Raw genomic sequence first — 12,369 nt, 5'->3', positions numbered from 1 at the left:
GGATACATTGATACTGGTTTTGATATGATGTTTTTGAGATTATCACGACTTACGATTTTACTTATCAAACAACAATTATGGTTTATTTAATGGTTTAAAACGAAATTTTTGGACTGTATTTTTGGGATGTTTCAATATTTTTCCAACATAATGCATACGGTAACTGAATCTTGAATCCCATTCTATCGGAATTGAATCACGAATTCCAATTCTGTTGGAATGGAATATGGATATTTTCTCATTGATTTATGCATTATTGGATTCTAAACTACAATTGGATTTGTTTTCACAGAAGTTGATGCTTGAAGAACGGACCACAAAATTGAAAGTGATTCTTAGCAACATTATTCTTTTAGAATGTATTAGTGTCTTTGTTACATTTTGATGTTTTTCTTTCCGATTTGAAAGTTTTTTAGTTTTATTCTTTAACAATAAATGTAATTCTTAGCAATTGTTACCCATATTCTATAAGAGTTAATGTAATTTTTGTTTTTATTCTTCAGTTGATGGTTCAAGAATTTGTTATTCTACAAGAAGTTGTTAAAGTCATGATCAAGAAATATGTTCAAGAATATTTTTATTATTTTATGGTTCAAGAATATTTTTATTTTTGAATAAACTCATAAACATATTCTGTCAGAAGTCCAAATTAAAAGAAATTATAATTCGTAAAATCGGATTTTTAAAATTAATAGAATCTATGATCTCTTAAAATATGCAATTTTCCTAAATTAAATCTATATTAATTGACTAAAATACATTTGTAATTAAATTAGATAGTATTTTTCAATTATATTTAATTCAATAATATGTATTAATCACTTTCTTAAAATAAGTAAAATGATTGGTCCACAATCATTTCTACGTCCATATAATAATTAGTTAGAATACAATAATCTAAGATATATATATATATATATATATATATATATATATATATATATATATATATATATATATATATATATATATATATATATATATATATATATACAAAAGCCCTATTTTTCTTGAGGCGTTTAGAACCAAATCACGTTGTTCAAATGCTTCCACGTAACCCGCCCTATAATGACACAACTTACAACTGCGTCGATTCAATATTTCTTATTGTCGTTTCCCTTTCAACGCCCAACCTTCTATATAAACCCCTTTCCTCTTCTACAGATCATTTATACGTTTCCATGGACAGCACGCCACTAAACGTTTGAACGTCGCCTATAAAATTGGATCGGCATACCCGCTAGGAGACGCTATGGTCACTCAACGTTTCTCAGGTATGTGTTTTTTAATTTGAAATTCTTATTTTTCTATACTTGCTTCCGAAGTTCAACAATACCCGCAAATTTTGCCCTACTTCGAGAAATTCAATCAATTTTCTAATTACCATCTAGGGTCTTAATTTTACAACGGTAACAAAATCATTGGGTTTCAGTTTTAAGGTTCCTATAGATTTTTATTTTACGTATGATTTATCACAGTTTTAAGGTTCCTAAAGATCTGTTGGAATTGACGATGTTCAACTAGGGGAATATCTGAATCATCTATAGAACAATGCCCCCTTTGCACCAAATCAATTAAAAGGACCTGTTAGTAACAAATTCACACAGTAAGTAAAACCCATATCTTGATGTTTTATGAAATAGCGATTTATCCCTATTTGATTTGATTGTAATCAATGATTGTAGTATTGCCTGTTTTAGAATCATTTGGTGTTTGTAATTTGCCAATTATGTCCATTTGCTGATGGGAGTGGTTGCACGATCGAACAAATAGAAGAGAACTTCTTCCACTTGCTACATGAGCAAACTGATCACGAGTGTATATCATGTTGTTACTTCATTTGTAGGCCTTAAGGGGAGATGGATTTATGCATATTTATCCATAAGCTTTCTTTTTTGGAATGATAAAATGTGATGTGTTTACATTTTCAAACCCTGCTATGCTTGCTTCAGGTGTTTTTATATATTGATTTTCATCACCACTTTTTTTTCAATCTTTGAGGAAAGACAATGGAATAATTATTTGAAAAATTCCAATTTAATACCTACTTTGATAAGAATAATAATTTTATTGTAATATTGATTTACCATCATCATGTATGCTTAATTGTGAAGTTACTTATCTTGGTTATTGCATTATTTATGTGCTTCCTATTTCATCTATTATAATACTCACCTCACCTCTCTGTTAGCTTTTAAATCCTATTTCATCTCTCTCTCATGTTTGTTTTTTATATAAACAACCATATGGGGCTATAGATATAGTTTCACATTCGGAAACTTTCAGGTTGCGTTTAGTTACGGAAAAACAGTTTTTATTTTCTGTTTTTCGTTTTCCCTTTTCAGTTTTCATTTTCCGTTTCCGGTTTTCATTGGAAAATTTAGAAAACGCGTTTAGTTAAAACTTATTCATTTTTCATTTTCAGTTTTAGAAAATTAGAAAACGTGTTTAGATGTGTATTTTTCTATCCGTTTTCATTTTTAGAAAACGGTAGAGGTGATAGGGTGGGCGTGGGGACGGTGGCGGTGGTGGGGGCAATGGTGGTGTCGATGATGGCGACGGTGGTGGTGATGGTGGCACGGTGGTAGTGGCGGTGGCGGTGGTAGTAGGGTGGCGGCGATGGTGATGGCGGCGGTGGTGGTGCTGGTGATTGGATAGTGGTGGTGATGGTGATGGTGACGGTAGGTCGGTGATTGTGGTAGTAGTGTTGGGTGTGTGTGTGTGTGTGTGTGGGGGGGGGGGGTGGGTGGGTGTGGGTGTGTATGTTTGTGGGGGGTGTGGGTGGGTGTGTGTTTGTGGGATGGGGGTGGGTTTGTGGGGGTTGGTGTGTGTGTGTGTGTTTGTGGGGGTGTGGGTGTTTGTGTGTGTGTGTGTGTTTTTGTGGGGGTTGGTGTGTGTGTGTTTGTGGGTGGGTGTGTGTGTGTTTGTAGGGGTTGGTATGTGTGTATGTGTATGTGTGTGTTTGTGGGGGTTTGTGTGTGTATGTGTGTTTGTAGGGGTGTGGGTGTTTGTGTGTGTGTGTGTGTGTGTTTGTGGGGGTTGGTGTGTGTGTGTGTTTGTGGATGGGTGTGTATGTGTGTTTGTAGGGGTTGGTGTGTGTGTATGTGTGTGTGTGTGTGTTTGTGGGGGTGGGGGTGGGCTTGGGAGTGAGTGTAGGTAGGTAGGGGTGTGGTGGGTTGGGGGTATTAAGGTGAGGGTAGGTAGAGGTGGATCGGGTGGGAGTGGGTGTTTATATTTTAGAAAAAATTTGGAGTTAGAAAAATATGGAAAACAATGATTATCGTTTTTCCAAAAATTTCCAATTTCTTTGTAATTTTAGAAAACGGAAAATTTTCATTTTCCGTGAAAAGTTTAGAAAAATAGACGAACTAAACACGTTTTCAAAATTCTCATTTTTCTAGGAAATTTTTTCCGGAAAACGGCCCATTTTTCCGCAACTAAACGCACCCTCAGGGTTTTGTTGTGATTTATCTCATTTGGGCTTTTTACTTGCAGTTTTTTGTTACTTATACAAACTCAGCCTCTCTTTTACTTCTCTGTAGTCATTACCATAAATTTATTGTGGAATCTTTGCATAGCTTTTGGCTGATGTCGTTTTTGGAATTTTTGAATCATTTGTAGGGATTTTATTATGAAATGATGTCTTTGAGTTATTTAGAAACCCATTGAGAATGATATCTTTGATTTATTTAGAAACCCATTGAGACATAAAATGACAATTTGTAGTTTTGTACTCCAGAAATAGTACACAGTTTTTCCGCATGATGAAAAGGGTAAATTTTTTTATCTTGATGTGATAACTCAAATTAAAATAAATATATAAGCATATGGTATAAATATATTATTATAATTATGATTAATGAATTAATTAGGAGTAAATAGAGAAATTATGGAATTTTAATTCCAAAACCAATCACTTGATTAGAGTCATAAATTTGGACTTTTGGGTTAACTAGAAAGGTTACAAACATGGGCATTATAAAAGACATGAGAAATAGAGTGGAATGCCACAAAAATTGTGAAGAAAGGTGGAGAAACAAGGGAGAATTCGTTGAAGGAAGTTGTGAAGTTATTTTTCGTAGTTTGAACAATTAAGGTGCAGGTTAGCAACAAAGCTTCGGATAGGATTTGTCGGTTACAAGGTGAATTTTCCGTGTTCTGTGGTTGCTCGCACATAAATGTTTGTCATACGTTATTATGTGGTTTTTATTTATTTATTGACAGTATGTTTTATGATAAGTATGGTTGCGTGTAAATGTTATTTCGGATTTGTTATGTATTGTGTGTGCGTTTTTTTTAGATGATATGTTTAGTGGGAACTGGTGGGGTGTTTAATCGCCGTGAGCATGACGGATGTGTGTGATCGGCGGGGATGGGAATTGAGAATTATACTCATTTCCTTGGATATTTAAAATACTTGAGTACAATGGATGATGAGTTGTCTCAAGGAGAAGGGAAATGAACATTTGGTTCTTTCTCTGGATAATTAATCGTACCCCTAAATTATGTCATCGGGTGATATGTTTGTTGTATGATTTATTGAAGATATATGATAAAACTATTTGTTTTTTTAAGTGATGGACATATATGTGCAACACGAACTCACTAGGCCCTAGGCTTACCCATTTAGAAACTTTAAATGTGCGCAACCCAGAAAACTATTTAGCAAGTGGCAGTAAGAAGGCAAGGAGAAGGATTTTACAACAAGACGATAAAGGAGTTCCGCAAAGACGTAACACCCGAAGTTCTTCAATTGAAGATTTTATTTTATTTTATTTTGCTTCCACTGTAGTTTAGTCTATACGTAAGTTTAGAATTGATCATGGGAGATGTTGGAATGATTATTTGTCATTTAATCGATAGTTGAAAATCGGGGTGTTACAAGTTGGTATCAGAGCGTTGTTTAAGCAGATTAGGTGTTTCCGTAAACACTTAAGCTTAGACGGAAGGAACGAGAGGTAACACTAGAGTGGGAAGACATTCTAGTTGGATCCGAAGTTGCTGCACTCGGAGAAGTACTAGAGACTCCCGTAAACCCTACTTCCAGTTGTTGGCGTGGTCAAGGTCGAGGTGGAGGTAGGTGTAGGGGAAGAGTTCTAGGAATCGTCATAGCACCAGTACAAGCACAATTGGTGCAACTGAGCTCTAACTCCAATCGAGGTCGGGGTCGGGGTCGAGATTACGGACAAGGTTGTACAACAAATATGGTTACTTGAGAATAATTAATTGACGAGATTGCTCAGGATATGCAAGCTACATTGTTGAATGTAAATGTTCAGGACCGAGATGCACAATAGAATGTGAATTGTGGCAACATGGTTGATGAAGAGCAAGGCTATGGATATAGTATGTCACTTCAAGTTTCTGACCCTAGTGTTGCAGTACGATCAAGGCAAGATGTAAACGACAAATGATGAGGTAATTGTTACAAGACGTTCATGACTTGTAAACCATGAACGTGTTGCGAGGACGTTGATCTTATCGTATCATCAATGTGGATCACGGAGATAGAGGAAACATTTGATACCGGTAAGTGTGCAAATAAGGACAATGCGGTTTATATCGTGATGATGTTTAAAAATGAGGCTTTATACTAATGGGGAGGGTAAAAGTAGTTAGGGTGTTGGATACAACCAATAGGTTGTCATGGGATGAATTTTCAAGAATCTTTAGTGATATGTATTTTCCTCGAATGACGATCAAGCAGTTGGAGGAAGAATTCTTGATACTGGAACAAGGAAATGTGACAGTGAGATAGTACAACAACAAGATGAAAGCATTTAATAGCAGTTGCAAGATCTTCTTGATAAGGTTTTTATTCGACATAGTACATCACCATGGGGTGCACTAGTAGTGTTCGTCGCGAAAAAAAAGGGGACGATATAGATGCGCATGGATTATTAAGAGTCAAAGAAGGTGTAAGATCGTTACTAATTATGGAAGTTTAACGTTGTTACTTATTCACTAAGTCGTATGTAAGGAAAGAACCAATTAAGATTTAGTTGACGAGGATTGATGTAACCTTCGATTTATTAGGTGGACAAAATAAGAGTCGGAAAGAATCCTCGGTAGAGGAGAAGTGGAAAGTTTTTGAACAAATTACTAAAATAGTCCCTGTGGTTTGGCTAAAATTGCGCGTTTGGTCCCTATGTTTTGTTATGCACTCGGACCATCCCCACGTTTTCTTTTTATTACCCGCCTGGTCCCTGGGTCCGTTAGTCGTCAATTCCAAACGTTAAGTCCCTCACGTGCTTCGCACATGAGGGGTATTTTCGTCATTTTATACATGGCGCCTAAATGCAATGCCAATCGTTTCTTCATTCCGATCATTTTCCGATCACCTCCCTCTCACACACACTCTCTCTCTCTCACTTAATCTGTAACTCATCAAAATCGAGTAGAAACCCTAACTCCTCAAAATTTTGCAAGAATCATCGAAGCAACAATGGTGGGTTGGAGGATTAGAGCAAACATGGAAGAAATAGACGTTGAAAACCATTACGGTAACCGCTTAATTTCAAAAGTTAAATTTATCACTTATAAATTTCAAGCTAATAAGTTGAAGCTTTCTCTTTTACAGCTGGTCATCCAACTATCTTCTCCATCAGATTATTCTATGGTGGAGAGTTTACGAAGTTTCCTGGAAGGAGGTACGTCAAGGGCAAAGAAAGATACGTTGATCTATTGGACATTGATGAGTTTTGTGTGCACGATATTGATGAGATGATGGAGACCCTAGGCTGTGTTGAGGAGGGTAAGTTGCTTTATTACCACTTCAAAAGACCCTTTTCAGATTTGGACTTTGGGTTGTTTGCATTGGCTAGTGACAGTGACATTAACCATTTGGGTACATACGTGGGTCAACATAAACTGATTGAAGTTTATGTTGAACATGGTAAAACAATGTTGCATACATATACAATGTCATCTACCCCTAGTAAAGTTAGGATAGAAGAAATCGTTGATCAACCTTCGTGTAGTAGAAGGCTTTTTTTGGAATGGAAGGAAACTGAAACAGGGGATTGTATTGGATCAAGTAAACCAAATGTTGTGCCAACAAAAGAAACTGAAAGTGCCCAAATTGATGCCCAATGTGAAACACAAGGTATATGTGATGAATTTGATGAATTTCTAAATGAAGAAACTGGAGGGATTACTCATGAAAGTGACAATAGAGATGATGCTGATGATAGTGGTGATAGTGGTGATAGTGATGATAGTGAGTTCTTAGTAGACTTAGATAACCTCCTAGATGAACCTGAGATAGACATGAATGAGTTTTTGTTAAATATTGATGAAGATATAGAGTGGGTGGGTGATCTTGGAGGGTCAAATGTCAAGGAAACAGAAACAAGGGAAATTGATGATATTGAGGTTGTAAACAATGAGGTATTCTTATATGAGTCATCATCTGATGAAGGTGGGAGCAACAAGAGAAGAAAGTCAATTAAGGCAATCCGAAGGGCAATGGAAAACAGTGAAGCAAGAGTTAGTGATCCATTCTATGTGTACCAAAAATTCACCTCATCTGAAGAATTGAAAAATGCAATAAGACAACATGCTGTGGAGACAAGGAGGGAACTAGACTTCATAAAAAATGACAAAAACAGAGTGAGAGCTATTTGTAAAGGTACTATCCCAGACCTTGGTCAACTTGACCCATGTGGGCCCAGTCAAAGCAATAAAGAAAGTGAAGAAAACAACTGTCCATGGGTACTTTATGCTAGCAAGTGGGAACAAGATGTTGACTGGGAGATCAAGACCTACGAAAAAGAGCATAGATGTCTACAAACAAGAAATGTGAAAGCTTGTACCTACAAGTTCTTGGCAAAGAAAATTGTGCAACAGATTGAAAGCAACCCTACAGTCCCTACACGAGCTTTACAAGAACAACTTCAACGTGAATACCAGGTAGATATTTCGAAGATGAAGGTATTTAGGGCTAAAAAAGAAGCATTGAATCAAGTAAGGGGCGATTATGCAGGGCAATATACTACACTACGAGACTATGTTCAAGAACTTCGCACTCGAAACCCAGGGACAACAGTTAAGATAGAGGTCGAAAGTGAGCCAAACCCATCTTCTGAGACTAGAACTTTCAAACGGATCTACATCTGTCTAGGGCCATTAAAGAAAGGTTTTCTAGCTGGTAAAAGAGATTATCTTGGTTTGGATGGGACTTTTATGAAAGGGCCTTATCCTGGAATGATACTCACAGCAGTGGTAAGATGTAAACACATTTCTTGTGTCATTTTATTCCATTTTATTTAAATTAATAACTCCTTCACTATGTTTAGGGTCTTGATGGAAATAACTGTACATATCCTTTGGCATATGCTGTCGTGGAGGCTGAGAATATAAACTCATGGACTTGGTTCTTAAGGTGCTTGGGTGATGACATTGATTTGCAAGCTAATTCCAACTTTACCTTTATATCTGACAGACAGAAGGTAAGTAATTTCAATGGACTTGGTTCTTATTGTACAATGTATACATTACATCTAATGTTGTTTACTTTTTGTACAGGGCTTGTTGCAAGCAATTGGTACATTATATCCATGTGCAGAACACAGGTTTTGTCTGCGACACATTCATGAAAACATGAAGAAAATGTGGAGGGGAAAGGTGTTCCAAGACATGTTGTGGAACTGTGCAAGTACAACAACAATACAAGAATTCAACCATGTTATGGAAGAGTTAAGAAAGCTAAACAATGACTGCTACGAATGGGTCAAAGCTATTCCACCTCAACATTGGTCTAGGGCACACTTCACAGGTTTGTTTTATTTTGTTGGGTTAATTGTTACCAAATGATTCACTTTCTTACATAATTTTTTATTTATATTGTAGGGAGGGCTCATTGTGATGGGGTTCTGAATAACTTGTGTGAGACCATAAATAATCAAATTAAGAAAACACGCGACCAACCTTTTATCACATGCCTTGAGTACATTAGAGAGTACCTTATGTTAAGGATTGTTAGTGTCCAAAAGGTAATTGATAAGGCTGTTGGACCATTAACTCCAACTGCAACAAGTGTGCTTGAAAAAAACAAATCTGATGCAGCTCAATGTGTGGGTAAGTTCTGTGGGAATGGAAAATATCAGGTGAGTGGTCTATGGATGGACCAATGTGTGGTAGACATGGCTCAGCACACATGTTCTTGTAGAAAATGGGAACTCACTGGTATACCATGTAAACATGCCCTTGTTGCTATATGGGACATGCGAAAATATAAGCAGAATGTTGGCGTACCTGAAGAATGGGTTCATGCTACTTACTGGTTAAAAACTTGGAAGGAAATGTATTCTTTCAAGATTGAACCAATTAATGGAAGAAGAATGTGGGAAAAGTTTCCATGTCCAACCACTTTGCTTCCTCTTAATCATCATGTCCCCATTGGAAGACCAAGGAAGAAAAGAAGGAAATCAGCTGTTGAATTAGAAGATATGGTGAAGGGTGGTAGGGCATCAAGGAAGGACAAGAGTGTGACATGTTCAAAATGCAAAAAGCTTGGTCATAATAAAAGAAGCTGCAAAGGTCAAAGTGCATGTGATACTAGTTCAAGCAAGAAAGGGAAAGCTGGGAATAAAGCTAAAAGTGTAGGTGATGGTAGTTCAATCAAGAAAGGGAAGGATGGGAAGAAAGGTCAAAGTGCAGGTGATGGTAGTTCAAGCAAGAAAGGGAATGTTGGGAAGAAAGCTCAAAGTGTAGGTGGTGGTAGGCAAAGTGGAACTCAAAGTGCATGTGATGGAATTTCAAGCAGGACAAGGAAGGCTGGGAAGAAAGGGAAGAGTATTGCTTAAGTTATGATTGTGTTTTTATATTTTGTGTCTGTGTTATGAACCAATTATGGTGTTATGATCTTTTGTGTTTGTTATATTTGTCATTATGTTTTGTGTCTGTGTTATGAACAATTATGGTATGACTTTTGGGACCTGTTGTCTATATATGGTATGACTTTTAATGTATCTCTATTTTCAATTATGGTATGAACAATTAGTGCTATAATCTGTTGCTATGTTTTTGTTTTAATTCAATTCCATTTTATCCAATTCTATTCAATTATTCAATTCATTCCATTCTAATTCAATACCATTCAATTCTATTCAATCATTCAATTCAATTCCATTCCAATAGAAAACCAGTTAATTGCATTCCATTACAAACCACTCAATTCCATTCCATTATAAAACAGTCAATTGCATTCCATTACAAACCACTCACTTCCATTCCATTACAAACCACTCAATTACATTCCATTATAAAACAGTCAATTCAATTACATTCCATTACAAACCACTAAATTCCATCCCATTAGAAAACTGCCTTGATGAAACAAAAGATAAGTACATTGATAGCATAAATTAAAGCTTGTAAATTAAAATTGACACAAAAAAACCCAACTGAACACTAATAACAGCCTCAAGGCCCTATTCTCATGTTGAAGCTCATCCAATGACTTCTGCAAATCAGGGGAGATACTTTTTTCAGTTTTTTCACCATTAAAGTTGTCCTCATCAACCCAATCTATGAAACCACATTTTGCTCCCTGCATTTTGAGTAATTTGGTGTGTGTTAAAGGTATGTGATATATAGATATACTTAAGAAGAAATTGTCCTTACCTTTCCAGTACAACAATAGAAAAGTCTTCCAGGGTTTTTCTTGGTAGTCGATCTTCGTATCACACCAACTTCACCACACTTGCAGGTTTTTTCCATTAGGGTTGATCGACACTTCAAAGAAGACGAAATGAAGGAGAAGAAGAAAGGGCGTATTCGAAAAATAGAGAGAATCGGGGTTTAGGGGTGTTCTAATAGATTTTTTATATAAAATGACGAAAATACCCCTCATGTGCGAAGCACGTGAGGGACTTAACGTTTGGAATTGACGACTAACGGACCCAGGGACCAGGCGGGTAATAAAAAGAAAACGTGGGGATGGTCCGAGTGCAAAACAAAACATAGGGACCAAACGTGCAACTTTAGCCAAACCACAGGGACTATTTCAGTAATTTGTTCAAAGTTTTTAGAATTGTTTGCCTAATATATGATGACACATTTAATGGAGACATGGGTGTATGATAGTCGGGAACATAACAGGTGTGTTGAGACCGACGGAGATAGGATTTGAGATGTTACTCATTTCCTTAGATATTTAAATGCTTGAGCATAATGGATGTGTTGTGCCAAGTGGGAAGGGAAGTGGACCATTGGTTCTTTCTCTGGATATCTAAAATGTTCCTTTAAATTGTGTCATTGGGTGAAATATATTTGATGAAAATTTGGTTAAGTTGTATGGTATGAAGTGTACCACTATGTTGGTATGATTTAAGAAAGAAACGAATGGTTGGACTCGAGCTTGTCCAACAAACTACCGGTAAAAAAATTAGTAAATTACGGATAACTGGAGGATGCACCGGAACAACCAAAAGGTTATGTGGTTAAACGTAGGAAGTCAATAGTGTTTCAGGTGGAGATAAAGTCATATTGAACGGATTCTCATGGAAAGGCATGGTGCGGTTTTGTAAAGGTAGGTTGAGTTTCCGGCCTATTGGGACTTCTTAAGGATCGAGTCGGGGGTGGCTTATTGATTGGAGATACCAAAGGATCGAATGCATCATTAGAAAGCGACCGAGATATGAAGATCAAATATCCATATTGGTTTACTGAATTCAAATTCCGAGGACGGAATTTTTCGAAGGGGGGAAGTTTGTGATAACTCAAATTAAAATAAATATATAAGCATATGGTATAAATATATTATTATAATTATGATTAATGAATTAATTAGGAGTAAATAGAGAAATTATGGAATTTTAATTCCAAAACCCATCACTTGATTAGAGTCATAAATTTGGACTTTTGGGTTAACTAGAAAGGTTACAAACATGGGCATTATAAAAGACATGAGAAATAGAGTGGAATGCCACAAAAATTGTGAAGAAAGGTGGAGAAACAAGGGAGAATTCGTTGAAGGAAGTTGTGAAGTTATTTTTCGTAGTTTGAACAATTAAGGTGCAGGTTAGCAACAAAGCTTCGGATAGGATTTGTCGGTTACAAGGTGAGTTTTCCGTGTTCTGTGGTTGCTCGCACATAAATGTTTGTCATACGTTATTATGTGGTTTTTATTTATTTATTGACAGTATGTTTTATGATAAGTATGGTTGCGTGCAAATGTTATTTCGGATTTGTTATGTATTGTGTGTGCGTTTTTTTTTAGATGATATGTTTAGTGGGAACGGGTGGGGTGTTTAATCGCCGTGAGCATGACGGATGTGTGTGATCGGCGGGGATGGGAATTGAGAATTATACTCATTTCCTTGGATATTTAAAATACTTGAGTACAATGGATGATGAGTTGTCTCA

At 36.4% G+C, this 12,369-nt stretch overlaps 1 protein-coding gene and 1 long non-coding RNA gene across 5 annotated transcripts; one reads left to right on the top strand and one right to left on the bottom strand.

Moving 5' to 3' along the window:
- The first annotated feature begins 1,030 nt into the window (after nucleotides 1-1,030).
- On the top strand, nucleotides 1,031-9,933 carry LOC145160733 (uncharacterized). 4 transcript variants are annotated; one of them, XM_079080035.1, is made up of 6 exons: nucleotides 1,031-1,274; nucleotides 6,430-6,503; nucleotides 6,581-8,223; nucleotides 8,298-8,450; nucleotides 8,527-8,776; nucleotides 8,851-9,933. In XM_079080035.1, exons 2-6 carry the CDS (start codon nucleotides 6,446-6,448, stop codon nucleotides 9,804-9,806), a joined length of 3,060 nt encoding a protein of 1,019 aa, XP_078936161.1. In that variant the 5' UTR covers nucleotides 1,031-1,274; nucleotides 6,430-6,445; the 3' UTR covers nucleotides 9,807-9,933. The 4 variants fall into 4 exon arrangements, 1 of the variants encoding a protein (XP_078936161.1); XR_013738213.1 differs by lacking the exons at nucleotides 6,430-6,503; nucleotides 6,581-8,223; nucleotides 8,298-8,450; nucleotides 8,527-8,776; nucleotides 8,851-9,933 and adding exons at nucleotides 1,479-1,606; nucleotides 1,701-2,358; XR_013738212.1 differs by lacking the exons at nucleotides 6,430-6,503; nucleotides 6,581-8,223; nucleotides 8,298-8,450; nucleotides 8,527-8,776; nucleotides 8,851-9,933 and adding exons at nucleotides 1,479-1,606; nucleotides 1,686-2,358.
- Nucleotides 9,934-10,330: 397 nt separating this feature from the next.
- LOC145156916 (uncharacterized) lies at nucleotides 10,331-10,963 on the bottom strand. The gene is made up of 2 exons (XR_013736973.1): nucleotides 10,627-10,963; nucleotides 10,331-10,552 (listed from the first exon to the last, which is right to left on the bottom strand). It is a non-coding gene; the product is annotated as an uncharacterized LOC145156916 (long non-coding RNA).
- Nucleotides 10,964-12,369: the final 1,406 nt, after the last annotated feature.

This window comes from Lactuca virosa, chromosome 2 (genome assembly GCF_052849685.1).
Source record: "Lactuca virosa cultivar CGN04683 chromosome 2, Lactuca_virosa_CGN04683_v6, whole genome shotgun sequence".
NCBI classification, from domain to species: domain Eukaryota; kingdom Viridiplantae; phylum Streptophyta; class Magnoliopsida; order Asterales; family Asteraceae; genus Lactuca; species Lactuca virosa.
Note: the sequence above shows the minus strand (reverse complement) of the source record. Positions and strands in the feature narration are given on the sequence as shown.

What these genes read in the sequence shown, in the direction of transcription:
- LOC145160733 (XM_079080035.1), top strand. Translation starts at nt 6,446, where the DNA reads ATGGTGGGTTGGAGGATTAGAGCAAACATGGAAGAAATAGACGTTGAA. An exon ending in AGACGTTGAAAACCATTACG is followed by an intron (nt 6,504 to 6,580) that starts GTAACCGCTTAA and finishes TCTCTTTTACAG; the next exon opens with CTGGTCATCCAACTATCTTC. An exon ending in TTATATCTGACAGACAGAAG is followed by an intron (nt 8,451 to 8,526) that starts GTAAGTAATTTC and finishes CTTTTTGTACAG; the next exon opens with GGCTTGTTGCAAGCAATTGG.